We start from the raw sequence: 27,704 nt of genomic DNA, 5'->3' as shown, positions 1-27,704 counted from the left end.
TGTGTCACAGATCCTGTGACCTCTAAAACGGATCAGTTATATATGAAGAAAGATATTATATGTTATACTCTGAATGAGCATTTCGCATAATGTGATTAAAACACATTTGTTTTGCATGTTGGGAAATGAGTGCTGATAATTATATGGTTTAAGGTTGAAAAATATATAAAAAGTACTAAATAATATAATACGATTGCAAAATATTTTAGCATTCATAAGATGGTTTCATATTTTCTACTGAATTAATTTTCTTCTAAATTGTCTGGCGTATAATTAAATATTTTCCTCACATCAGACCACACTGACATTGTTAATGTCTGTGTTCAAGCTTAGCCAAAAGAGGAATTGTTCTTTCCACTAAACCAGAGGTAGAAGTCACCCTTTTCACCCAGTTTGTTCAGGAATTCCTAGATGGAGAAAAATATCAAACGTACTGCAAAGCAGACAGTGTAGCAATATCCTCCTACTGTGTTGGAAATAGGAGTGCAGAGGTGACCTATAACCGTGGATGTAACATCTGATGAGGTAACACTATAATTAATGTTCACCTGCAGAACAGAAGTTATAAAATTCTACCTGCAATTGTTTTAGCTCCGGTCTTCAGTCTTCAGTGCTCTTAGACCTCCATGTCATCTGTCCCCTGCTGTGATGCCAGGAATGTAAAAAAAAAAACTGTCGCCATTTCACCAGCCCCTCTGTGAACTGGAGCTCAAAGAAAGAAAGCATGGTGTCAGTTCGCCACACCCTAGTCCCAAGAGTTCCTGCTAAATCAACTAATTAACCTTTAATCATTCTTCAGTGTCCACCAGAAGCTTAGGTCGTCCATTTGAATGGCAGTTAAACCCTTTATTGCACTCCCACCTAGAGGATGAACTGACTTCAGTCAATATTTTGAACTTGGAAAAAAAGTCAAATGAAAAAAAGACAAAAGCTCAAAGATGACGCATGCTAAAAGCCACAGGAATGCCCCAACCCAAATCTACATCAGCTTTTGTAGATGAAAGTAATAGAAATGATTGTATATATACCAAATTAAAATATTTTCCGTGAAATCTCTTGATGTTTGATTGATTTTGATTGAGTTGCTTAAGCTCACATATCAGATGTCTAAATATAGAAAAAGTCACACAACAGCTTTTCACTTGGCTGCAGTGTTTTCTGTGTTTTGTGTTGGAGGGGAATCTAAGCTCTGTAATTGTATAGCAAAAGGTAATGCCTATTATACATTTATATTTTCTGATTCAATAAAGGTATATGTCTTATGCATGGCATTAGTAAAGGATTATTGATTATTACTACATATCATTAAAAATGATAGCTAGTTCTTTAAAATGTTAAAAAAAAAAAAAAAAAAGTGTTGTTTTTGTAGGGGTGCTGAGATGAAATTCAGGGTAGATATCAACTATGCCAGTTGCCTATATGCATTTGATGAAGGCCCCCATATCCTGTCACATTTGGCCTCATCGCTGTAGAAATGGTTGTGAGCTCGAGTCTCTCCCCCATGATGCTCCCTGAACTGTTTGTGAGCGTTTTAATTTTTCTCTCTGCGCTCTCGCCTGGAGGTGAAAACAAATTTACATGCTCATTACTTCTAATTACATCACATATTTTTTTTCCCCTATAAAAGAACAAAAACAAGGCAACCTACCTATGTTCTCTTTCTCTGCAGCAGATGCAAATGAGCCAAATGATCAGAATTACAGAAGGTTAAAATTAGTTTATCCTTGCGGGATGCGTTAGAAAAATAAGTTTCTTCAGAATTGAAGCAAATGTCAATTATGTTACAGTTTATTTTTGGAAAACTTGCACTTTTATTAAAACATGTTGGACCTGGGGCACTGGTGACGCAGTGGTTAGTGTACGTGTCCCATATATGGAGGCTATAGTCCTCACCGCGGTCCTCAACGCAGGCAACCTGTGGCTCCTTTCCAAATGTCATTCCCCTCTCTCTCTCTCTCCCTGATTTCCATTTCTATCCACTGTCCTATCTCTCCAATAAAGGCACAAAAAGCCAAAAGAAAACATGATGGACCTGTGGCAGTGGCGTGCCAGAAGCTGGCATTATGTCTACACAATATAAGCTGAACTGTCCTGTTGTCAGCCTGCTGAATCTCCAGCGAGGGCAGTTGTAACGTCACACCACAACTAAGACACCAAGACTAAACGGAAGTTACATTCAAATGTAATAATGATATTCATCTAAAGTAATTCAGCATTGAATTACTTTAGTAAGTGTTGGTCTGAGTCCAGATGAGGTTTAGCCTTTTTCATGATTTATATTCAGATGCGTTCTATGTTGTCCTGCCAAAAATTCAAATTGTGCTGAAAGCACTGATTATTAGTTATCTTTTGGCACACAAACACATTCTGATAGATTGTGGCAGCTGGCATAAATTATTCTTATTTGGAACCCTTTTACAAAATGTCAGAACAGGCCCTCTAAAAAACAGCATTTAAAATAAAATTAGGGTTATGTATATTTAATTTACATTGACTTTATTCGACTGAAGCATTGCATTTCTATTATCATGCTCCCAACACACCGAGCCAGGTTTTGCCTCTTACATCCCTTACATCTTCTTTCTGTTTCAGAGAACTGAGCAATGCTGTTGTTGATATCTTGACAGATCACAGGAGTGCCTGTCAGACCCTACTGCCTGAGATCAAGCTGGCTTAATGTGCCTTGTCCTCTTGCTTTACGGTGTGAAGGTGTGTGTGTTCGCCAAACAGACAAACAACTTTTTTTAGTATGAGGTTTGATACAACCTTTTGATGTTTCCAAGAAGCCATCCCCACGACAATATTTATGATAGCTGTGAAGCAAACATTGCAATCAGCTATAGGTTTATCATCAGACTGTAACACTTAAATACTGAAACGTGCTTCCTAACAGTCTTGTCTACCCACTACATCTGAACTTTACACATTCAAAGTGACTGTCAGTCTATCTTCATGCTAAGTATACCTGACAAGTACATTTGACTTTTTCACTGCAGTAAAAAAGCCACTGAGTTATATTCACTTCAGCATCAGTATTCACTGATTTGACTGGGAAGCTATTTCTTAATGAGCCAAATAGTTCCATTTTGATTTAGGGCTGTGAGATGTCCCTAATTAACTCATACTGCATGAATGCCCATTTCCACCACTGAAGTTATATCGCTTCTGCCTTTGCCCAGAGAGAGGCTGCTTACATAAGGTTTGTACAGATGTCCAGTGAAACATACAGCGAGGGGTTTGAAACAAGTTATGAAACGGACTAGCTTTAATCCTGATGCCACTATATGTCACATGAAAGCAAACCTCAACATCATCTAGACTAAAGAGTGTTTCTATATAGTTATTTAAATGACTGCTACCACTACATTCCAGCAAAGTGTTTAATAGCATTATGACCCAAATGACTCTTGCTCTTTCACACATGTCCGCAACTTTTCCACCGTGGGGGTTAGGGTTGGGGGTGGAATGCTACGGAAGTCCGAGTTAATTACAACATATCAAAGATGGCGTATGATCAACAGAATAAAATACTATCATGACTGTGGTTGGCTTTAAATCAATGCTATGTGTCGTTGTTGGCAAGAAGAAAGGAGCATGAAGCAGCTTCATCGTGTGCACAAAGATGGAACCGGTCTCGCAGCAGTATTACCTGCCGTGTTCAACGGCTAACCCTGACCTCTTGAAGAAATAATCGGATGGCAGATTAAGTCTGAATAAAGTTGTAGTGATAAATCTAGCTGTCTCACAAATCTCACATGCAACCCACCTCAAACATAGGCTTTTAAGGAAATATCAAAATTTGCACATGTGAAAGGCTATTTGTAACCATTTTACTTGGCACATTTCTCTCAGCGATTGGAACGTTAGACAGTTAAAAGGTAGCAGGATGAGATTTCAGTTGGATAATTTAACACACACGTACAGGACAGGAACAGCAAATTGAAAAGACTTAGCTGCTCAGTCCTCAGGGGTGACCAAAATCGACACTAAATTAAATATTCCTCACATTTGATTTAAGTAGTATTGTTGCTTCCGCTGCCTGGAGGGAAAGAAAGCCTGAGGAAATCTGTAAGAAATTGTATCTGGCTTGCCAGAAGAAATCTAGAACGAGTGATCTTGGCAAAGCATGCCACTTCTTATTTTAATACAACAAATGATCTTACATCAAGCTCAAAATCTGACAAACAAATCATGAATAAAATACTAACAACGTTGAATCGAAAACATCTGAAATCAATGGTAATAATCCATCATGTTTACTACTTGTCTTTTTGCATGTCCTCCATCTCACTGGTGTATTCCTCCACAGTGTATTTTCTGACAGAGCCAACGCCAAAGGCTTGATTCTTCTGGATCAGCGGTCAGATGGCCATGTGGTCACCAGCTACAAAGTGGCCATAAAATGTCATCTTCATCATCTTGTCGAGAGCTCTCTGGCCAAGGATCTTCTGCCCTAGATCTGTTATCTGAGCAGAGAGAGACAAGTCCTCATAATCAAATTACATTTTAGATTTTTGACAGGCATATAATGTGCTTGTTATTTATGATTAATACTTCCAAGTTAGGCCTAATATCAGTGAGTCTGGTTTAATGATCGTAATTTCACTGAAAAATCCAGGTTGTGTCTTGCCTTAGTTTTGGACAGCAGATTTCTCTGTCAGAAAAAGACGAACATAAACGAGTTGATCATTGATTCGCAAAGGAAATTAAAATTATCCTCTAACACTTAAGCTATAAATGATATGGCTAACTCGAGTAAAATCGGGACAGAGAACCACACACCCTACAGAGAATCAAGACTAATACAAAATGAGATTACTCCTTCACATTTGTTGGAGCTACTTGTTTTTCACAACCTCTGCCAAGCTTTCCATTGATTCCATTGATTACATGAGGACGTGATGTGAAGAATGAACCTTCAGGGCCGAGTCTATTTAGCCACTGACTACCATGATTCATCACAAAATGCACTGGAAAAAAAAATTGTCTGTGCTATGTGGCCAATCCAGTTTAAAACTAGCTGAACATTTACATCATGTTAAGATCTGACATTAGGTTCAGGTAAGGTAGCGTGGCATGCAGAGAAGTTCACTTGCATACTTGGAAAAGCAGCTTGTGAAATAAGAGGTGGGTGTTACAGATTAGTCTGAGGAGCAGGTTGAGTTCAATGGAGGTTGACATGTAGGTGGACTGAGGTTTTGTTATACCCAAAACACCCCATGAGGCCGTTAAATTTGCAGCATACGCTTTAAGGCAGGGTTCAAAATTAAATGAGCACATGCCCACTACATAGTATGTTAAGCATAGATGAAAAGTCTGGTTACCTTTTTTACTGGTATTTGCTTTTTGTATGGTAGAATGGGGTCAGTAGTAACAAGGGACAGTTGCAACCAATCAGACACATGCAAAAGAGCTCCCACTAAATGTATATACTCAGTTAGACCGTTCACCCTACATTCTATGGGAAATGGGACTGATATCGTCCTGCTGCTTCACCTGAGTTGCCTGTGTGGAGGGGCCTGTGGACCGGAGTCTTAGGCTGAGGAGTGACCATTTCAAGTAAATGTCTGCCCCCTTCTGTGTCAGGTCTGTCACGGTTATGACAACAAAAAACCATCAGCCCAGAGAGGAGGTGGGTGCCAGCAGAGAGGTGAGGTTAGACCATATGTCGGTGCTCTGCGCAGCTACACTGTAAACATACAGGAGGTAAACAGTCATATTAATTGAGGGATTTTTTTTGGAAAAGACTCAGCTTGGCTTTCCTTAAATTGACACAACTACAGGTTTAAAGTGAGGCTATAGGGCATATGTTAACTTGAACCCCCACTCCAATCGTATTAAAACTGTCATAGGCCTACTTTTACTTTTACTAAGTTAAACTAAACCTTTAATTATTTATTTATTTTAACAAGCCTTTTAAATTGTTGTTATTAGAGCCATATTGAAAAAAAAAAATGCTTTATTAAATTAACATATTGGGTCATTAGCCCTAGAATGTGGTCAAGGGAAAATGCAGGGCTACAACAAGAAAGTGAACACATTTAGAAAATGAAATAAAAAAGGGGTTAAATTAAAAGAACATGAATAACATAACCATGGAACGTTAGATAACCTACCCAGCTTGTTTTTTTTTTTATCTCCCCTGCTGTTCAATGTGCGCAGCAATGGCTATAATATAGATAGGCCTAAGAATGTAAACAAAGAGTAGGCCTTATTAAATAATATGTTTGTAATTTAACACATTTGACTGTGTAGGAGGGCTTTTGCATGATGATAGTTTTTGCCGTGGGCTTTGTTTACATACTGGCATTATCTGCAAACCATAGAGGTAACTCACAAACATGTCATAACAGTTTGCAGAGAGTAAATTATAAAACGTATGAGTGTTTAACCTGGAGCCCTTCACACCCTTCACACGCAGCTGAAGGCCCACACAACCTGCTGAAATGAGACGTGCTCTTGTGAGAAACTTTACACCCCAAAATGCATGCATGTAGCCTTATCTATAAATGTGTGTTTTCTCTTGGCTTCAGCTGGAAGAGCACTCCCATTTACTCAGTGCAAGGTGTCCTGTGCCGAAATTACTTCATCCGTGTTAACAGATGGGGGAGCTATTGTCTAATATGAAGTCATTACACTCCTGCCCCCTCAAGCCCCCACATACTGAGGCCCACACACTCTCTCCATCCATCAATCAAAAAAACAGAACAGCCCCAAATCCTCAAATGAGTGTTTCTGAGTAGGTAACTGTCTACAAAATATATTTATTCACGTTTTTTTAATGATTGGAAGACACTCTGAATAAGCATATCATGCGAAGAAAATAGTGGTATTGCAGCCTAAATAAGACAAGAGATCAATTATTTTTCATCCTTATCGCTTAATTTTACCTTTTAGTGTGAGGATTAAAAAATTAAGCCGAGGGACATCTTTTGTATCCAAGGCCATTGAAACAGAGCCTGTTGCGCGCAGGCCTATGTAAATTTGGTGGCGCACGCATGGCGCACAGAGCCAAAGATAGAGTAACAAATCAGGAATTTCCCTCCTGCCACTCCTGAGAGCGCGAGAGAGGACAAAAGTTGGGGATTAAGCGCTGGTCCTCAGAGAGGAAAGGCTAAAGGCAGGCCATGTACCTACATTTTTGTTACGATAGCTCGTTTCCAGACGCGCTAAGGATATAATGTTGGAAAAGTTTTGATTTCAGATTGGACACAGCGTTACATGATCTCAGAAACTTTGATGGAATAATTTACACTCAGCAGGAGAACAGTGTCTATTTAGTATAGCCTACTGTGTTTTTCAAGTTCTGTTTTAATGACTTTTTTCAGTTTCTCTGGTGGGATTGCTGTCGCTGGTCACTTTTTTTCGCCACTGAGTTTCTGGATGGCGTAGGTGGTGGCAGGAGTTTCAGAATCACCGTTCTAGGTCAAGGATTTAATATTTTCAACATAAATGGTCCAGGATATTGAACGTGAAACATATCGGAGTATTTAACGCCAGTGAAAGGCAATCATCGTCACTTTCTGAGAGGAGTATGCGGAGTAAAAACGGCGTCTAGAAGGATGCTGCTGCTTGTACAATGGAATTGAAGAACACTTTTGCTGTTGTTGCGGTGGTTTGTCTCTTCTTTTGCTCCAGTTCCTGCCAAGAACTCAACCCTAAAGGACGGAATGTATGCAGAGCACTTGGGTAAGCATCAGAACAAATGAAAATATGATTGAATACGCTTGTAATTGATGCAGATCAGTTTTGATGCTGAAGTTTCCTTTGAGACATATTTCGCCTCTTTCTTCAGCATGTCTCTAGATACGACTTTTTGTGAAAATTGCCCAGTCAGAGTTTTAATTGCGTTAAATACAAAAAGCATTTTGAAATACCTCAAGAAGTTTGCATTTTATTCTGTACAAATAAAGTTTAAAAACACAGCAAAACATATTTAGAACTTCATATTAGACCCAAAAGCTGCGCTGGCCTTGTGCTCGCATAACGGTTCATTAAAGCGATACAAGTAGAAACAAAAACGGAGATCGACTGAACCCTTTGAGATTCTCCATAACTTTGATATAAACGAGTAAAATGCATCTTTTAATAATAATAATAAAAATAATAGACTAAATTGTCGCTTTCTGTCTTTCCTTTCGACATATTTGTGTTCCCAATCCGCTGTACAGCAGGAGGAGGAGTCCAATGAGGAGAGCAGCTTTACAGATGTGTACATCTGGAACAGAAGTGTTTACATTGCCCTGTAGGGGCGCTCTCATTGACCTTAATAGCAATCGTGGCACTATTTGATAACACACTAGGGCTGGCCTGATCATTTAAAAAAAAAAAAAAGTTTTTGAGGTTTTGAAAAAAGTTTATAAAATGAATTATAGTTTGATTGACAGCTGAAAACTGTCTAAAGAGTGTAGGTCAACTAAAGGTAAAGTTAAATCATCTTATATTCAGTCAGCCCCCTCTCTGAGGTCAAGGTGTCTGAAGAGCAACATTTGATGACCTCTAGGATTATAGCAGAGCCTGTGGATGCATGTTTACTCATGTAAAAGAAAAACATCCAAGTCCATAATTGCTAACTGCAGCGTCCAAGCTTGTTGGACTCATGTCTATGAACTTGGATATTGTGGTCGACAACAAACAACAAATGTAGTCAAGGGATCATTCTTAACTATGCTATACGATATGATGTGCTTAAAGTTTGTAGAAGTATATTTTGTTTCTTTTTACATAACTTGAACTCCTTTACAATTGTGGGTGTGAGTAAGCATAAAAGACAAAGTGAAAGGAAACGTTCAATGGGCAAAACTGAAAATAGATCAGCTGCAAAGTGCACTGCAACAATGAAGAGCTGAAAAGTTTTGTATGCGCTTTTGTTTCATTTTAATTTTACCTAATTGGGAAATAAGTTGTAACTTAACTGAAAACACAGTGATCTGTGAAAGTGTATTTGCAAAATTCAGTTCTGGGCACCACTTTTCCACAAGTTTGACGTTTTGGCCCTCCAACAAGCGTTTACCATTTATTGCAGTGAACTTGCTACTTGTTTTTTTGACATTAAACCCATAATACAGCATCAGTGCTTCCTGATGTTGGAAAAAGCATTTATGAGTTAGTAAAAAAAATAAAACGTCTTTGGCAAAGGTAGGAACATTGTTTGTCCAATAGTGAAAGACAAACATGAGTGCATATATAAAAAGAAAAACCTCCACAATACATGAATGCAATCTCTCTTCTTGAGTGCTGACATGTATTGCCTTTGCGAGGTCAGCAAAGGTCAATTGCGTACATGGTTGCTGTAGTTAATCAAAAAATTGGAGCAGAACAGTTGCAAAAAGTTGATTCCAGTTTCATATCTGGCAGATAGAACATAAAAAAAAAAATGTGTTCATTAAAAGTGAAAGTATTACAGAGGTTAGACCTGTGATCTCTTCCACGTGCCTATTCTGGCAGGATAAAAAACAGTGCCGATCCCTTCTCATTGACAGAAAGCAAACTGCTATCTTCAAACACTTTCGGGGAAGCTGACGTGTTGCAGGGGCCCCACAGAGGTCACAGGCGTGGGAGGAAGAGGAGACACATCCATCTTTTCCTGACAGGCCTTAAAATTTGGCTGCTAAATACTATCTCTGATTATTCACTGTCCTGCTTCTATTTTTTTATTAAGCGGTTAAGGCCTGTATGCAGATGGGAAGGTCCTGGTTCATATAAGTATTCAACCATGTGCAAAGCATATGCAACACATACAGTGCCTCGCGTACGTTTTCAGATCTTAGCCACATCAATGAAAAATGTAAGATCACAGAGGCATGAGTTGGGTGTGGACGTTGTCGCTTTAAAACAGGCTTTATTGTACTGTATTTTACCCATAATTCACCTCTCATTCGGAATCTCATAACTTCTTTTTCCAGGTCGTCAGGGTTTGTGTGTTGCAGTGGATGGGGGCAGCTAGGGGATGAATGCCTGACACGTATGTACCAAACACATTCATCAGTTCATGTAATGCAGATCACTGTGCCAGACAGTTCAATGATGTGGCTTGTTCTTGTCCATCCCAGCTCTCTGTGAAGGCAACTTCACCTGCAAGGAGAATGAGGTGTGTGTCAGGCCCAATGAATGTCGCTGTCGTCATGGATACTTCGGAGCTACCTGTGATACTAGTAAGTTATTATGTCAATCATTTTTAGCTACAGTATACGATTGGTTCCAACTTTTTTCCTCTCAGGCTTGTAGAATTAGCTAAACTAGCTTTTATTACACACATTAAACTGAACAGCTCAACAAGGTGACTGCTGTTATCATCTTCTTTCTCATTTCCCCATAGTACACAGTCATTTTCCAGACTTCTTTTTGCAGTTAGATATTATTACAATTACTCCTCTAGGGTCCGCTGTGTTTAGAGCCGTGCCTCGTAGCAATAGTCTGCTTTTCATGGTGTCATCGTTGTCTCATGTTTAGAAGCTCTACCAGGAGTAAGTCATCTAACCCAAGTTGCTAAAAAGTTGTCTATGCAATACCTGCATTCCCATTTGAACTTGCTGTATGTTATGATTAGTGCTTGTTAGCATGTTTTTAGCTAAAACGATAAACAACATGACCAAAGTAAACAGTGTTTCTGCAAAACATTTAAAATCTCTAAATACAGCCATAGAAACCCAAGAGAAGCTTTATACTTTCTTGTTAAAGGGTATTAGATGGATAATAAGATTTTTCTGATCTCCACACTGTCTGTTAACAGAGTGCCCTGCACAGTTCTGGGGACCTGACTGTAAGGGGAAATGTAACTGTTACCCCAACGGCCAGTGTAACGACTTCACCGGCCAGTGTACCTGCAACCACAACCGTTGGGGACCTAATTGTGAGAATGCCTGTATGTGCCAAAAGGGCAAGTGTGACCAAGAGACGGGCAAATGCTCATGCCATCCTGGTGCCTGGGGCCCCCAGTGCAACAACAACTGCTACTGCAGCATCCACTCCACCTGCGATGCAATGACAGGGCGATGCATGTGCAATCCTGGCTGGACAGGGAGGAACTGTGCCATCCAGTGTAACTGTAACAACTCACCATGCGACCAGTTCACAGGACGCTGCCAGTGTAAAGAGACACTTTGGGGTCCCCGGTGTGAAAGATACTGCCAGTGTATCCACGGCAACTGCAACCAGGCAGACGGCTCGTGTACCTGCATACCAGGGTACCGTGGGAAGTTCTGCAGGGAGCCATGTCCTGCAGGGTTCTACGGTCAGAACTGCAGGAACAGGTGGGGGAAGAAAACTTGGCAAAGAGCAAATGTACAATTTTAAACACATGAAACATGCCTTTTTTAACAGATGTCTAATGTCCAGCACCCCTGCCTGCTCTATATTACGGTGCGGTTATGTGGTTTGATAGGAAATAAGATTTGATATATGCTGCTGGTGATAACCCATAAAAGATCTGAACATGTTGCTTAATGGAGCAGTAGTAAAGTGAGATTTGGGAGTTGGTATTCACATTATCCCATAATCATCAGCCAGCATGTAAAAGCAATTCAGGTTAAGTGTTTCGCCTTCCATGGACTGTGCTGATCTCACAGGATACTGTTGCTATAAACTGAAGAGAAACAAAGTTAAATGTTCTTTTTTAATAAAAAAAAAAATAGAAACACATTTGAAGGAAAACTAATACAAACTCTTTTCTCCACAATCAAAATTCTTTAACAGTTTCACCAAAGATTGATGAGGTGGTCGATTTTTGTCAAAACAACACAAATTAGATGTCTGTTGTTTTTGAATTCCTTGGCTGAACACAGGTGTGGGCACTGCAAGGGCCAGCAGCCCTGTAAGGTGACGGAGGGACGCTGCATTACCTGCGACAGAGGCTGGAACGGGACACGGTGTGACCAGCTCTGCTCCAAAGGCTTCTTCGGCGACAACTGCCAGGAGGTGTGTCCAACCTGCAAAGACGGACACCACTGCGACCCTATTCAGGGCAAGTGCTCCCACTGTAACCCTGGCTGGATTGGGGACAGGTAAGACATTTCATACACACTTAAAAAAAAAACAAGCAGAAATACATGCAGAAAAATGTTGTTTTTTCAGAGAGGTAGAGCTTTGTCATTTTCAGAGTTCAAAACATAATGGCTGTTTCTAACTACTAGCCACCATAGAAACCATTTCCCACACTGTGATAATGTCTATGACTCATTCTGCTCAGCTTGAAAATGATGGTAATCACTGCATTCCTTTTGTGTGTGATAGGTGTGAGGTGCGCTGCCCCAATGGCACATATGGCGAGAACTGCGAGAACAACTGCTGTCACTGCTTTAATGGCATCTGTCATGTTGTCACTGGAGAGTGCCTGTGTGACCCGGGGTTTTATGGCACCTAGTAAGTCACAAGACACCTCATACCCCCAAAAAGTCATGTTTATGCCCTAGGCAGTTTTACAATACAAAGGCTTTATATGAACACTTTCACACACTTGGGATTTAAAGAGAGAAGGTAGTGTTCGAGGCATTTTTTTACAGTTACAGATAAAAGAAAGGTTATATACCAGAAAAGTAAAATGACTACAAACGTATAGCAGAGTAAAATGTGTCTTTAACAAAGAACTGGTCTATTTCTAGGTCCCTTTTTTTTACGCATCCAATGCTTTGGATTCATTTTAAACACATGTCTGTGTCTCTTTTGTTAAAGCTGTAATATGACCTGTCAACCTGGCCAGTATGGAGTGAACTGCAACCAAACCTGCTCCTGCAATGACAAGAACTGTGATCCCGTGTCTGGTGCTTGTTATTTACGTAAGACAATCTCCGTTTTGGTGTTTGTTAAATTCGTAAGAAAATCTCCTATAAGGGGATTTTGTACCCATCATAACATCTCCTTTTTGGTGCTAGTTATTTATGTATGAAAATCTCCTCTTTGGTTCTTGTTGTCTACGTAAGAAAATCTTAGTTTTGGTGCTTGTTACTTATGTAAGAAAATCTTAGTTTTGGTGCTTGTTACTTATGTAAGAAAAGTTCCTTGATGGTTCTTGTTGTCAATGTAGAAATTGTCCTTTTTTTAAGCGGCAACCACAAGCTTTGTGTTTATGCTGTTTTAAATGTCTTGCCTGTGTGCGTGTCAGTACGTGTGCACAAGTAGCCTTTTTTTTTTTTTAAATGGCACCTTTTCAGAGACAAAATCAGTCATTTCTTGCCTGTACTACTTGTACCAGAGAAATATTTTTCCAAAGAACCAGATGCCTGTATTAAATGTCTAATAGTTGGCTTTACACACTGAGTAGCAACAAACACATCTATTCAGGTCAGTGTTTGTAGTGGGAGAGTTAGCATAGCAAGGCCTTGATAGCAATTCCAGACCAAAACCGGTGTCCTTTTTATGGCTGTGTTTGTTGGCTCTGTTCCTGTCCAGATAGAGAGAGAGGGGAATAGAGAGAGAGAGGCAGAGGAAGGAAGAAACAAAGAGGGGGATGGTGAAAATACAGGAGAAAAGAAAAAGTAGGAAGGAAGAGAGAGGTAGGAAGAAGATAGATTTAACAGTTCTAACATCATTTAGAACATCATGAACATCAACATCAAGGCAGACAGCTACAACATTGTAGTATAGGACACAAAGGCTTGGGACCAGGTGACATGATCGGCCAATGGAAGGCTGGTCAGTGATGTTATAAGACCTTGACATTTCACACCTTATCCCCCTCGAAACCATTTCTATTCTTTATCCCGCTGTTAGCAATGACACCATGTCACACCGAGACGGTCTAACGATCCAGCTCAGCCTCATGTGACAGAGTCAAGACCACCTCTGCTTAACTGATGCTTTGCTTCTCCTCTGGTGTCGTCTGTCCTCGCAAGCGCCAATTGCAGTCCATTCTTATGCAATGCAGCACTTAGTATCTCTGGGGTGTATCCCACTAGAGGGAGGGGTGCTAATAAATCATTACTGAGTTATGGTTGGGGGGGCGGGGGGCGTAAAAGTAAAGAGGGGATGAGGAGGGAAAGTTGCTTGCAGGAAATCAGCAGTGAAAGGGTAAGTGGCCCTCAGTCATAAGGGAGATAAGACTAATAATGGATAATTTGGAGTGGATTTCAGCCTGTTGCAAACCCATTTCCTCAGAGATGCTTAACGTCAAGCAGCAATTAAAGATACATTGTTAATGATACACTTTGCTCTATCTTTTTTTATCGAGCCTGCAGCAACTTTCACGTTAATAAAATTGATGCACAGTTATGTTAACCTCCTTTTAGAGTCATTTGAATTGGCTTCAAAAGTAAATCATAATAGTTTGCAATATGGCAAGGTCTCAAAAGTTAGCGATGACAGAGAGAGGGATTTTGTTGAAACTGGCATTCAAAGTTGTGTGGCACACCCAGAATTCCTTGCACCTCGTCTTTCAGAGCCCAACCAGCGGATGGGTGTGATTGCGGCTGGAACCCTGGTCGCTTTTTTGCTGATTGTCCTGCTCTCGCTGCTGTGCTGCTGCTGCCTATGCCGACACAAAGACGACCACAAGTGAGTGACATATTGGTGACTTCAACTCAACGCTGCATGATAGGGGTTTGGGTTTTTAGAAGGTGTTTTTTAAAAAGCGCAACCCGGTTATAAAAACAGAGGAAATTGTTTTCTTTCACTCTTTCTCACAGGTTCTAGGTTGTTAAATGAATAAATGCATATAAATTGTATTTGAAGGTTTCTCATGTTTTGACATTACACTATGAGTAGCAATATGAGCAGCCGCCGAGCCCTCAAAATGGGCAGGGGGCCATGTTTAATACGCCTCTTTTGAATGATTCATTTGAATTTCCATGGTGTCATCCCTTTTCAGTCCTAACCATGACAACTCTCTCTACCAACAGCAAAAAAGCCAAACGGATCCTGTGTGGACGATTCAGCCGAATCAGCACTAAACTTCCCCGTATTCCACTGAGGCGACAGAAACTGCCCAAAGTAGTCGGTAAGCCCCAAAACACTTTTTCATATCCCACCACACTGCTGCCAGAAGCTGCTTGGTTTTATGCAATCCTCGTCCTCTTTGGTAATTGTACAACGCAGTTTAAGAAAAGTAGGATCAAGCTTAGCTCTTTATTAGTAGCCAATGCATGATGACATGATGACAAAAGCGGCTATATTATTTCTTGTAAAGTAGACAACATTGTCTGACAAAAGAATCTGAAAAACATACAAGTACTGATGAAACTTTTTCACCAAATTAGAAGAGTACAGGCTCTGATTCAAAGTAAAAAGTAGTCCTCTAAATTACGTATTTTCTTCTGCCTGTGTTTGTGCAAAGTTTACTGGACATCACATAATATTTGGGATACTAAAACATATTAAATCAGTTGAATGCCCACACTTGAACGTCTTGCAGCCCTGAGTCTACTGCATTGTCTTTATCAATGTTCTCTGTTACTTTTTCATTAATGTTGCTTTGATATCAGTGCCTGTCACTGATATCACATTTACTACAAGTCCCTATGGGCAGATGAGTTTCTCTTGAAGGTTTCATCTTGATACATTCTTGCCTTGTTTCTGACATATTGTGTCTGTTGTGTGTGCAATTAATGAAATAATTCGACCTTTCAGTTGGTTATTGTCGATTCCTGGAAAGTGATTCAACAATAAACAACTGATTTTGTGATTTTGATGTTTGGAAAGCCGAGCTAAATGGACTGTACGATGGTGCAGTAGTAGTCAGTGTTGTTTGCCTCACAGCGAGAAGGTTCCTGGTTCGAATCCCGGTCGGACAGAGCCCCTCTGTGTGGAATATCCATGTTCTCCCTGTGCATGTGTAAAGATGAAGCAAAATGCTGTAAAGTCTAATCAAATAAAAAAAATTCCCCTGAAATGGCAGAAGTGTTAGAGTAGAAAGAACATAATACATGTTACAATGTAGGTGTCAGATCTGTGGTTCTACTGACTGTCAATGCTTGAATATGTCTTCAGAAGAGGCAATGACAGAAATGAGTGACAGTCAGGCTGAGCATTCTCCTTCAGTGCTACCTCAGCCTCTCAGATGATAAATAGGGTTGAAAAGTGTATGGTGGCTGCCAGGCGAGTATGGGGTTTCATTTGAAAGGTATGCACTGTTTTAGAGCCCCTTATTATTCTTGGCACCCTCAAATGCCATGTGTTCATATTATTACAACCCTAAACTGGGGCTTACACCCCCCCCCTCCCCCCCAATTTTCTTACTGACTTGTTTCCATCGTCTTTTTCCCCAAGAAAATCTTTCTTGAGCTGTGGAGAAGGCCTTGTTATTTAAAGAAGCCTGGTGGTTGTCGGGGGCCCGGGTGGTGCTGAGTGATGGGCTATCAAAGGCCGCACTGTTTGGGTGGATGCTGCTGCTCCATGCGGAGGTCTCGTGGTCTGTGACAGATCTGTCTGTGACCCCAGTCTTTTTTTTAAAGCAGACAGGGGAGATAGGCTGATCATTTACTCCAACCAGACTTTCCAAGTGGCTGTTTTTGTTTGGCGTTCAGTTGCAACAGCAAAAAAAAAAAGAAAAGGTTTATTATCTGAAATGAATAAGAAGATTCTACACTTCTTTATGACAAATCAGGATAACAATGAGAATGTATTGTCATGTGCTGCATACTGTACAAGAAAGCAATATTTCTCTATACTCCAAAAGCACAAACTAATGGTGCAAAGTGCTTATATTTATGTAATAGAGTTGGAAACTAATGCCTATTGAAGAACAATGACGGACTAAAAGAAAGACAGTTGCTGCAGTGTCGTTAGTCAGTTAATTAATCAAGAAAATGTATGATAAGTCATTTATCAAAACAACATTTGAACACTTTCTGGTTCCAGCTTGTTAAGTGTGTTGATCTTGTCTCTTTAATGTCATAGTGAACTGAAACTTTGGGCTGACAAACATGCCAGTGGCTGTGAGTTCTGAGATCTTGTGGTTGAAAACTTTGTCGCCTCCCTGACATTTAAAGATTGAATAATTGATTGATTTAAAAAAAGCATGTATCTAAAATGTTGCATAGCAGTGTAAGAGCTGTAATATGAAATAATCAAATTTCACTGAAGTCACTCTGCTGTGGAAGGAGTTAAAACATGATGACCTGATTTCTTTTTCATGTCTGAGCAGCATGTGCTGTTTTACTTATACAGCTGTTTTTTTAAAGCTTGAGTTTGTCTCCATTATGACTCGGTCTTTAACCAAAACTAGGACAGTGTTGCCTTTGTCTCTACAGAATGGGACATTAATAAGCTTGTTTCAGATGAGCTTGACCACGTGAAGCAGAAATGGGCTAGAGGCATGAAAACCAACGTCATCTCAATCAAAAGGCCTTTTTCTTAACATAATTGAAGTACTTAATGAAACACAAAATGTTTTTTGAAGCTTACTGGTCAAAATGTCTTTATTGTCAGACATGAAATAAGATTACCAAGGATCAATTTATTTCAAGAACAAACTTCAATATCTACTCAAACCTTGAATGTCTCTTCCCCCTGCTGGTTTGTCTAATTTGTTGCCTCTCTGCTTTGTGTTGGGCTGCCCACAGAAGCGTGGTCTGCCAACATTTAGAAACTCAAACTCTGACTAGGGCTACACAGTCCTGCACACACACATTCCAGAGGGGGCCCAATGGGGCTGGAAACAGGAAGTGGTCAAATTTACCCCAGCCCGTGTCAGAACCGTGATTTATCCACACCAGGGTCAGTAGCAACAGATGTGGCAAGAAACTGAAACAGGAACAGGGGGGGGAAGTGGGGGAGGAAGAAAACATTTACTCGTCTGTTAGCATAGTTAGCCTCAGAGAATTAGCCACATGAACAAGCTGTCACCTTTTACCCTCTTGGTAAAAAACTGAGGCTGTTTGCTTGTAGTTTACATTCCATTCAAAGCATATTTACTCCACGCCTTAAAAACACATGTCTGTCTTGCATTCTTTGCATCCTCCGTGTTCATTAGTGAGGGCCAAGAGTAAACAGTTCCTTGCCATTACCTTCAATCTACCAGACTGTCCTTACTTTATTTTAAATTTAAAGCAGGATTGAATTCAAACAGCACGTACGGCACTCTCAGTTTAAGACAGTACGAACGTTCAAAATGAAAGCCTAACAATTTTAATTTTTAAATGGGAAATAATGTAATTTCAAGTGTGATATTTCAACGTGATTAATGAGGATTAACTATTGAAATTTTGGTTTTAATCAGGATTTAAAAAATGAATCCTTTGACAGCCCTAGTAAATATGTTTGCAGCTGCTCTTAGCGTCAAATTCATAATGCATGAAGAATAATTGCACCTTAAAGTCATTTTGAGTGCATCACTTGAGACAAAGGGAGCTGCTAAATGTAAGTTTGCGTCTGCTAGTCATCCTTATCAAATTCAAAAATAAATAGGCTTGCTGATTGGTTAAAGGCTCAGTTAGCCATGTTGTATATCCCTTGATGTGGTGTATTTGTGTTAGACTTTGCATGTAATCCTGTAACCCTAACACGTGCTATTTCAGGCTGAAACATATTGTTTCTTCTTATTATTGGCAGGCAATAACCTCATTCTATGCCCAGATTTCCACAGCTGGACCAGACATTTGAACTAGCAACCTTCTTGTCCCAGCCAAGCTCAGGTCTGCTTCAGGTCTCTAAATGCATTCCCCCACTGAGCAACTGTGGTGGCGTAGCTGTGCAGCTGGGATGTGTCAATAATACCCTGTTGTGCGTTGGTTTTCATGTTGGGAGGGACCACAGCGGCATCCAGTCTGCACAACAATCTGCCCCACTAGACCCTCAGTCTGGAGGGAGCAGCTTTCAAGGGCAGCAGTTGTTCATCGCTGCATACAAGTAGTGTCCCAAAATGCCCATGTGTTAGCTTGTTAGCTTGTCGACTCGCTTATTTGAAGGCTTTGCATAGGCTGGCTGCTCTACATTCCTCAGTAACCCAGAGGCGCTGCCTATGTATCTGCCTATTGCTGCTCAGTAAGGGCCTTGCAAAAGGTCAGAGTTTATGTATTTATTCTTAAAGTTGAGTTTGGGAAATACATTAATAATCATTCAAACCTGAGTTTCTCGTGGCTCTGTATAAATGATGTATTGCAATTATTTTACCACATTCACAAAGACGATTGCTGTTTGATATGAAGCACAATTAGGAATGAAGAATCAAGTTAGTCTTTACCTACATTTCAATGGCCAAACAGTCCAATAGTAGCTACTGCACATGTTGAAAGAGAGCAAGTTTGCCTTGTGTTGTAGTAAGCAGGATATCCTAAAATAGTCACATAAATGCCCTTGAACGGAGGTCCCTCCTCCATACTTATTAAAACATTTTCTATTTTTGCCCTAAATTCCCCTTTAACACAAACACATCTGTACTTACTCATTGTTGATATAATGCAGCTGTGTAGAGGTTGTCCAGCCCTAAAGTAACACAAAGACCAACGTTTTTAAAAGAGTGATTTTTCATCAGTGTAGGAATAAAGATAGACATCTTATGGCTCATTCTTAGCATATCGGGTCAAATTCAAAATAGATCTCCTGTGGTACCTTCAGTTGAAAGCATTAACTTGAACAACTCCATACAACTCAGCTGCTTGACAGAAGTGAAAACAAAAACAAAAACAAAGCAAGGGTCCTTGAAAATTGCTTCGTACAAACATGTCAGCGTGTCAGTACACAAAAGTAATCTTTACCACAAACACAAACACACACACACACACACAACACACACACACACACACACACACACACACACACACACACACACACACACACACACTTACATACACTAACACACATTGACCCAATTCTGTTTCGACAGTGACTAGATCTGGCTGTTGTTTAAGAAAATGTTGAAAGCAGAAGTAAGGCAACAACAGAGAGTTGCATGATGTAATGCAGATAAATGAACAACACAACGCAACATGATAACATTAGATCAGTTTATGATGAAACATAAACCAGACGTGTTTGTTGTTGACAAAAAGGGAGAGGACGGGAATACATCATCTGCTCACTATTTGAATGGCATAAAGATCAGTATTTTTCTGTTTTGAAGTTTTTAAATAAGCATATCTGTCACTGATAAAAATTAAATTCAGTAAGAATGTGAACAAAATTGCACGACATCTGAGTGACAAAGGCCTCTTATACCCCGATAATACAGATAAAATACAGAGTAAATGCAGCTTTTTGTCTGTATTGCTTACACTTGTATTTGTTCATCTTTTCAGTTTAACAGTCAAACGACAACAACTACGGTACTTGGACGGTTTATCTGCTGTCTAAACAAATGCCTGGGTCCGTGTATCATCGGACATGTAAACAGGAGCATCTGATGTGGTCGGTCATGTCAAGTTAACGCCCAGCAGAGTTTAGGCCAAAACTGCACTGTGTACTCCTGAGGGTCAGCCGCAAGTATCCAAGTATCCCCCAGAAACCACAGCTGTCCTGACACTGAAAGGTCAGCTGAATGCTGCAGTGTCTGAAAAAAACGGGGGATGGAGTATATGTCTGAGAGAGAGGGAAGGGAAATAGAGATGGGGGGGGGGAGCAGACAGTGAGGGAGGAACACTATCAAATCTACATATATAGTTCAAATGACCACAAAACACTTCAGTGACTGATTTTGAAGAATATTTATTTTTTATGTAAATGATTTTCCACTGTTGCATCAACATTACAGTTTGCAGTTTAATGCTAAGCTAAGTTAGCATGTCTGCATTACCTTCTCCCTTTGAAAGACACACATTTTACAAAAAATTGAACCATCCACTTTGAGGAATATTGTATATATTTTAAATCACTTAAATTTGATGACAGTGTGCTGTATCATCTCTCAGATAGATAAATATCTGAGATAATAGAGATATAAGACAATAGTAGTTCACATACTCCTTCATCACTATTAGATAACAATCCACCCCTCGAGAGCTCTATGTACTTTTCCTAGAGTTGGACCTTTTGTTAAATTCACTCAAAACAAATAAAATCTAGTTTTCTGCAGACTCATTTAAACCAACACTTTCTAATACTTAGCAGCCGTCTTGAGAGTGAGTGAGAACAGACTGTTGTTTTTGTAACATGGTACAATACCCTCTGGCTGACCTTTTGGCTTCTGCGTTTGTTTTCTGTTCTCAGTAGCCCACCATGACCCAGAGAACACCTTCAACTGCAGCTTCATAGAGCCCCCGTCAGTAGCGGAGCAGCCCTCCCCCTCCTCCTGGTCATCCCAGGAGTCTTTCTCTTCCTTTGAGAGCGGAGACGAGGGGCCAGTTTACTGCGTGCCCCATGAAGGTGAGTCATCGTAAGAATAAATGAATAGTTTAGTTATCTGGAATGATGCAAATAAATCCATAAATGGTCTGTGGCACAGCAGAGCTGTTTTACATACGGTACACACACATGCTGATAGAGTCACTTTCCTGAAGACCTTAAGATCCCCATTATGGCCGTGCACTGACTCACCCACTTCTGTAAATCTCATTATGGAGATAGCTTCTTTATCATGTGCAATCTAGATCCAGGTTTTGCTTCGATGACAAGGGAAGTATAAACAGGAAGTTGAACAGTCAAGTCAGCATATGGCACACATCCAAACAGTGACTAACTCCTTGAAGTTTTATGGAAAACACTGATTCCATCAGTTTCTATTCTGGAAGTCTGACGTTAGATTTTGTGTTGGGGGATTTTTGGTTGTGTTGTGTGATTAATTAATATTGTAGTTCTCTCTTGGTTTTCATTCTCCACATGGTTCAAGAGCTTTACATCAATTGGTTTAAGCCTCTTGAACTAAATAATTAGAGTTAACAACATGAAAGGGTTTGATATGATAGATATGATCTGTTGCATTAGAGCCACTCCAATCTCAAGCATGTTAGCATTTTCAGTGGCCCTGTTCTGCTTTCTTTGGTGAGAAGGAATGTCTTACAGATGAAAACCATGAAATGTTGTCATTTGTAAATGTGACCACTGTAATACATTGACTGGAGTTGAAGATTTAAAACAAACGATGGAAGTGATAAATTGTTATTTATAATTCAAATTATTAAAATAACTAAAATAGTTGAACTTATACCCCATTGTTATTCTTTGTATGTGTCAACGCATGTGAGAAAAAAAAAACCTTTAAAACATTCTATATTGATGCACAGCAGTTCTGGATAGGATCTACAGTGGCCAGGTAAACTACAGGATCATGGTTAAAGAAGTACAATAGCATCATAAGTACAAAATCACCGATTAAGCAGACTGTCTCCCTTCTGTCATTGACTCCAGTAGAGTGTATTGTAGTGCATTAGTGAACATTTGCTTATATTAGTAAGCCTAAGCCACTCCAACCTGCTGATCATACCAGACCAGGTGAGGCTGCATACGCACAACCACCAGATGTGTTCATTTGACCCCTGTTTCCTTTCATTGCATTGGAATTCAATTTCACGTCTGTAAGAGCAAGAAATTGAATTGTAAATTTCATAATTATTCTTTGATTGATTGATAATCTGAAATTATCGTAAAAGTATTTTTTCTGTTCAATTATTCTGCCAAACAAGAATTGACTCTAACTTCTAGCATTAAATAGTCCCTAAATATTCCTAATATATTGTTTTTGATTTTTCAATGACCTACAGACTCGGTAAATGAAAGCAAAGAGAAGCAGAGCCCCAGCCCAGCAGCAGAAAAGCCAGAAGCTGACCTTACTGAGGAGGATGCAGGGGAGTACACCTCCCTGAAAGACACAAGTGTTACAAAACCAGAAGGCAACGAGCAGCCCCTGCTCAAGTCCTCTGACAGTGAAGGCTCTACCAGTGGCTCTGAATCCAATACTGGAGCCCTCTACGCCCGCATCGCCCGCCTCTCTAAGCAGTCCAAGGAGGATGATGGAATTGGCAAGGACAGGGATGGCACTCCTACACCAGAGGCTAAGCGCAATGGAAAGCCACCACCCTCACCTGGCAAACCAAAACCACGGCCACCAGACCCATCCACTAAGCCCAAGGTATCATGGATACATGGGAATACTACAGGGTCTCCCCAACCAGAACAGCAGGGGCATGGGGGAAATAAGGCACTGTCAGTGCCAAAGGAGAAAAAGAGGAGCTCCAGCGATGGCTCATCCAAGAGTGAGGAGCGGCATAAGATGAAGGAGAAGAGCCGTGAACAACAAAAGAAACAGGAGGTTAAAGAGGCAGAAGTCAACGGCTCCCCAAGCAAACACAAAGTTCTGCGGGTTAAGAAGTCTGGGGACGAACACAGCAGTCCCACTCACATGGAACACATCAACGGTGTAGTTCAAAATGCCCTAAAGAAGATCAGCAACTTCCACAGCTCCTCATCTGAGAAGAAGAATGCTGATATTCCGAAGGAGACGCCAAAGGAGCCACCAAAGAGCCCCAAAGTCATCCACCCTCACATGAACTCAGAGGCTGCCACACTCTTGGCTGCTCAGCTCAAAGAGAAAACTCAAAGCATTAACAGAAATGAGGGAACAGGTCTGACAAAGACCAATGGTCTCTCCACGCCCAAGGGAAACCGGGAGAAGCCGACACCACCACAGAAAGCCAAGAGGACCCCATCTGGTGGACCAGGTCAGCAGGGCTCCACTAAGCCTCTGCTGCCCACCTCAAACAGCCTTCAGAAGATGGTGGCACCTGTCACCACCGACCCAGGGACCCCTGACACCACGAGCCCGGAGAAGCAGGACTTGAACGGCTCAAAGGCAGGGGACTCGACGTTGGACCCTACACCAAAGAAGACTCCCATGAAAAAGCCTCCCAGGAAGAAAGGCAAGGATGGTACTTTGGAAACATCAGAAAGTAAAACACCCCAGCAAAAGACAGCCATTATGCCACCACAAGTAGTGAAATAAGTGTTTCGAAAGCATATGGCCAAATGTTTTTGATGGATCTGAATGAGACTTAAAAGGATTTGTTGGAAGAAGAACCAAATATTTTTTTTGTAAAGGATTTTAAACATTTTCTGTGTAAGTGTGCAGTGACTCCAGGACCAGTCAACAATGAGAAATGTTTTTAAATGGAAGGCGCAGTTGAGTCATATTGGTGAGTTGTATTATAATGCCTTCTATGCACCATTGTATTTCTTTTCAAGAAGCCTGTTTTTATAAATACTGCGTACCAATCTCAAACCACAACCTGCGGCTAAGCAGGGCACAGCTGTGAGAACAGCCGTGCACAGATATATTCCATAGTTTACTCATCTCTATTCATCCACCACTATATTTATACATGGATTGCTTTTGAGGTTGAATAACTGTAATTTTCTATGATGATGGAAAAATAGCTTTCTTTTATGTATGCTTTTCACAGGTACTAAAGGTACTAAATGATGCCAAAATTCAGCCCTATGAGAGCTACTTCTGGGTCTTTTTTCGTTCTCATCTATAAGAACTAACATGCACAAATACAGTTCCATAGTTTAAGCCATCCTAGAAAGACATTTTATCATTCTGCATTTGAAGACTTTTAGCAGATGATAGTCTCATTCATTATAGTTACATGAGAGCAATCTACTTTTTTACGGAAGCAAGTTAGTGATATATGACACTGTTAGAAATGCGTTTCTTTAATCAACTTGATTTGCCATCCCAAAGTACACATGTACAAAGAACACAAGTTATGCCACTTTACGGACTTCAGTAGTCATCAGTGCTTGAGAATCATCAGAATATGCTCTTTCTTTCTGTTTGATTAAGTCAGCTTGACCAAAAAAGTGAACCCTCTCTATACTATGACTTCACTTTTTGTATTGCTTTTGAATCACTCTAAACACAGGGACCTTTCCTCTATTAAAGCAACATCTCCAGTTTTCTTCTACTGTATGTCGGAAAACATACAACAGGACAATCTCCTCTGTGTATCAGAAGCAAGACTTTCTTTAAGTAGTAGTTTTAAACTGCATTCTCTCAGAATGAGGCTGCCTTGTATCTTTTTTTCAGAGTCAAGAAACTAGGTCAGTATTGTCATTGGGCTTTTCTCATTTCACATGAATTTGTTTATGCCATAGGGGTAGGGTGTGCAAACAAATCTTGTGTCATTTTTTTTTTTTTAACCTTAAGGATCAAATTATCTTAAGCTAGTACATTTATGCTGAAGTCCTGGGTGCTTTAGTTTCATATTTTAGGATAAGGTTTAATGGTACCGTGCCTCAAATGTGTCAACTGTGGATCAGTTTAAGCAGAAGAAGCTATATTTTACTAAATGATGTTGTCAGCTTTTATGTCAAGTGTTGATCCTAAAATAAGCAAACCAAAAAAAGAAGGTGGGTTGGGTTCTTTGAACTGGATTAATTCAGGTTGTCTTTGAAAAGTAGCACTCAAAACATGAGCTATAGCGAATGGATGATTGGTATGTATGCAGCAAATAAAAATGCTATTGTGAATGTTTCGTATTCTTCAGCCATAAACATGCCAAGTAGTTTGAAAATGGTCCTTGGTTTTATATGTTTTTTTAACAAGGTACAACACTTTCCCTCAGTTTCTTTTCCAACATTTTCGACTTGTATACATCGTGTACTTTTTATTATCTTTGTAAGCTGTGCTTATATGACCTTTTTAGTTCTTTTGTTTTCCTTGGTGTCAATGAACTGGCTTTCATTTCTTGTTTGCTTTTTTTTTGCGATGTTGCTTATTTTTGGCTCTGAAGCAAGCCTACAGTATGAGTTCTTTTCCTCCTGTTAAGTTTACATTGGCTTGTAATTGTTCTCTGTTGATGTTATTGTTTGTATAACACTTAACTGCATGACGCAGAGTGTAATTATATGGCACTGATAGCTGCACAGGAAATCTGTAACCTTCTTGTTCCCTCCCGTTACTATTGCCTCTCGTAAAAAAAATAACTCATACAGAAAGGATTGTACAATATTACCATGATACAACTGTTGAAACAATAGCATATACTTAAAAGAAACATAACATTGTGTTATATGAAGTGGCATTTTTTTTTTTTATCTGACTGGCCCGTGCCTGTTTTTATAGGCTCACAGTACATTTTTTAAAGAAGGGCCTGAAAAGCTGCAAAAACATTAACAATTGTAAGGTATATCTTTGATTTCCATGTGTGTATGGTCATTGAATTGTTGTGTCCTCATTTACTTCTTTGGAATAAAAAAGCAATACATTTAGCTCTAGTCAAACAGAACTTATAAAGTCAGTCTTCGTTTAATTGCCACAAAAGGACAGTCAACATTTGCTAATTTATTTATACCACATTAGTTCTGATGGGGTCATGACCTCTCAATGGCATCTGCTCCCAGTGTCTTTATCCAGTGTTCAATGACTAGAACAACAAGGAGGTGAAAAGGCCTGTATTGGGTAATACACCACATCATTATCTTACTGTGTTCTTCATACAGACTCATCCAAATGTTCATTGATATTTGACCCTTTTGCTGTGACTTTGGGGCTACTGAGCTGCAGGTTCACAGGGAGGAAGCAGGAGTCCTGCAGAGTTATTCGGTCACAGCGGCCCTTCAAAGAGCCCGAGGGGAACCAGGGAACTGTGCATTTGGCTCCTTCAGGATGGTGGGACAAGAGCTCCTTTCATGGAGGAAAAACAGTGGAAACTCTGTGCTAAGGAGTCAATCACGCGCTGCATATGTGTCCTCTTTTGGCGGGGAGCAGAGGGATATAGCAGGATTGGGCCACAAGGCAGTGAAGGAGAATGAATGGATGGATATATGGATAGGTCTTGTGATGGGTAATTGAAACCAGAAAAGCAAAGTGGCTTTGTTTTTGGGTTCTACACCCCATGGTGTTTTGCTTACTGTGTACATTTATATTATACATTGAAGGATTGAGTAGGATACTTAGGGATTATATAAGCCTAGTCTGATTTACAATTCACTTTTGGACAACATCATTGTCCTGATGTTGCAAACAAATAAATGTTGTTCTGACTTTCTATAAAATCTCTAAAGAGATAGTAAATTTTGTTTGTTTACCATATCAAACAGTTTAATCAACATTTTTCACAATTTAAAGACACATACTGTTTATCGCCTTTTTAGCATTAGTAGCATTGCTCAAGGAATGACAATGTTAGAAATTCCATCATTTGCATTTTGACTTAAATATCTCAACAAATCTTCGATGTCAGGCATTCTTGGTCCTCAGAAGATGAGCTCTGGGATCGTTTGTGGCTCCTGGAGTAAACAAAGTAACAAAATGTAATGTCTGAAGTACCATTGATTGGTCCTTGTCCCATGAGGAAGAACCATGAAGATTTTTGTGATCATCTTTTCTTTCCGACCTTTCCGTTTAGCTTTTCCAGAAGATGGACATCATTTTAAAGTATGAGCGACTATTGAATGAATCTTTGTAAAATTGTCTACTGATATTCATGGTCTCCAGATGATGTACCTTTGAGGCTGCTGTGATTCCTCAGCTTTTTATTTTCTTCTTTTATTTAACAGGTACACGTGTAATGAACATTGCCTCAAATGTTCAGTACAAAGTAGATGTCACGCATACCGGTTTCTAGCCGTGGCTATTTGCAACCGTAGTCACTGGCTAGGCTTTTGGGAATATTTGTAGTTTTAAGTAAACTATCTTCACAACAGTTCAGAATGGATGGCTATGTTTTTCATGTATGGTCCTTATAGCTTGTTGTTGCTTATTACTGTCACCATCACCCTGTTTACTCATCGGGTCAAAACTTTGATTTGTTCAATTCACTGAGTGCAAACTAAGGATGGTATGCTGACATGCTTAACCAAGATAGCAAACATGGGAAACTTTATTTTACAACAGTGTTAAA

The 27,704-nt window shown here is 39.9% G+C and overlaps 1 protein-coding gene across 1 annotated transcript; it reads left to right on the top strand.

Annotated features, from left to right (window-relative positions):
- The first annotated feature begins 6,976 nt into the window (after nucleotides 1-6,976).
- scarf2 (scavenger receptor class F, member 2) lies at nucleotides 6,977-26,087 on the top strand. Its single transcript, XM_020636658.3, has 11 exons — nucleotides 6,977-7,689; nucleotides 9,906-9,964; nucleotides 10,053-10,154; nucleotides 10,733-11,252; nucleotides 11,784-12,002; nucleotides 12,232-12,360; nucleotides 12,670-12,773; nucleotides 14,373-14,487; nucleotides 14,832-14,929; nucleotides 21,073-21,228; nucleotides 22,563-26,087. Exons 1-11 carry the CDS (start codon nucleotides 7,580-7,582, stop codon nucleotides 23,798-23,800), a joined length of 2,850 nt encoding a protein of 949 aa, XP_020492314.1. The 5' UTR covers nucleotides 6,977-7,579; the 3' UTR covers nucleotides 23,801-26,087.
- The last annotated feature ends 1,617 nt before the right edge of the window (nucleotides 26,088-27,704 follow it).

The sequence above is a fragment of the Labrus bergylta genome, chromosome 2, assembly GCF_963930695.1.
Source record: "Labrus bergylta chromosome 2, fLabBer1.1, whole genome shotgun sequence".
In the NCBI taxonomy this organism is placed as follows: Eukaryota; Metazoa; Chordata; class Actinopteri; order Labriformes; family Labridae; genus Labrus; species Labrus bergylta.
The sequence above is the reverse complement of the archived record's forward strand: the minus strand, read 5'-3'. Positions and strand labels throughout refer to the sequence as shown.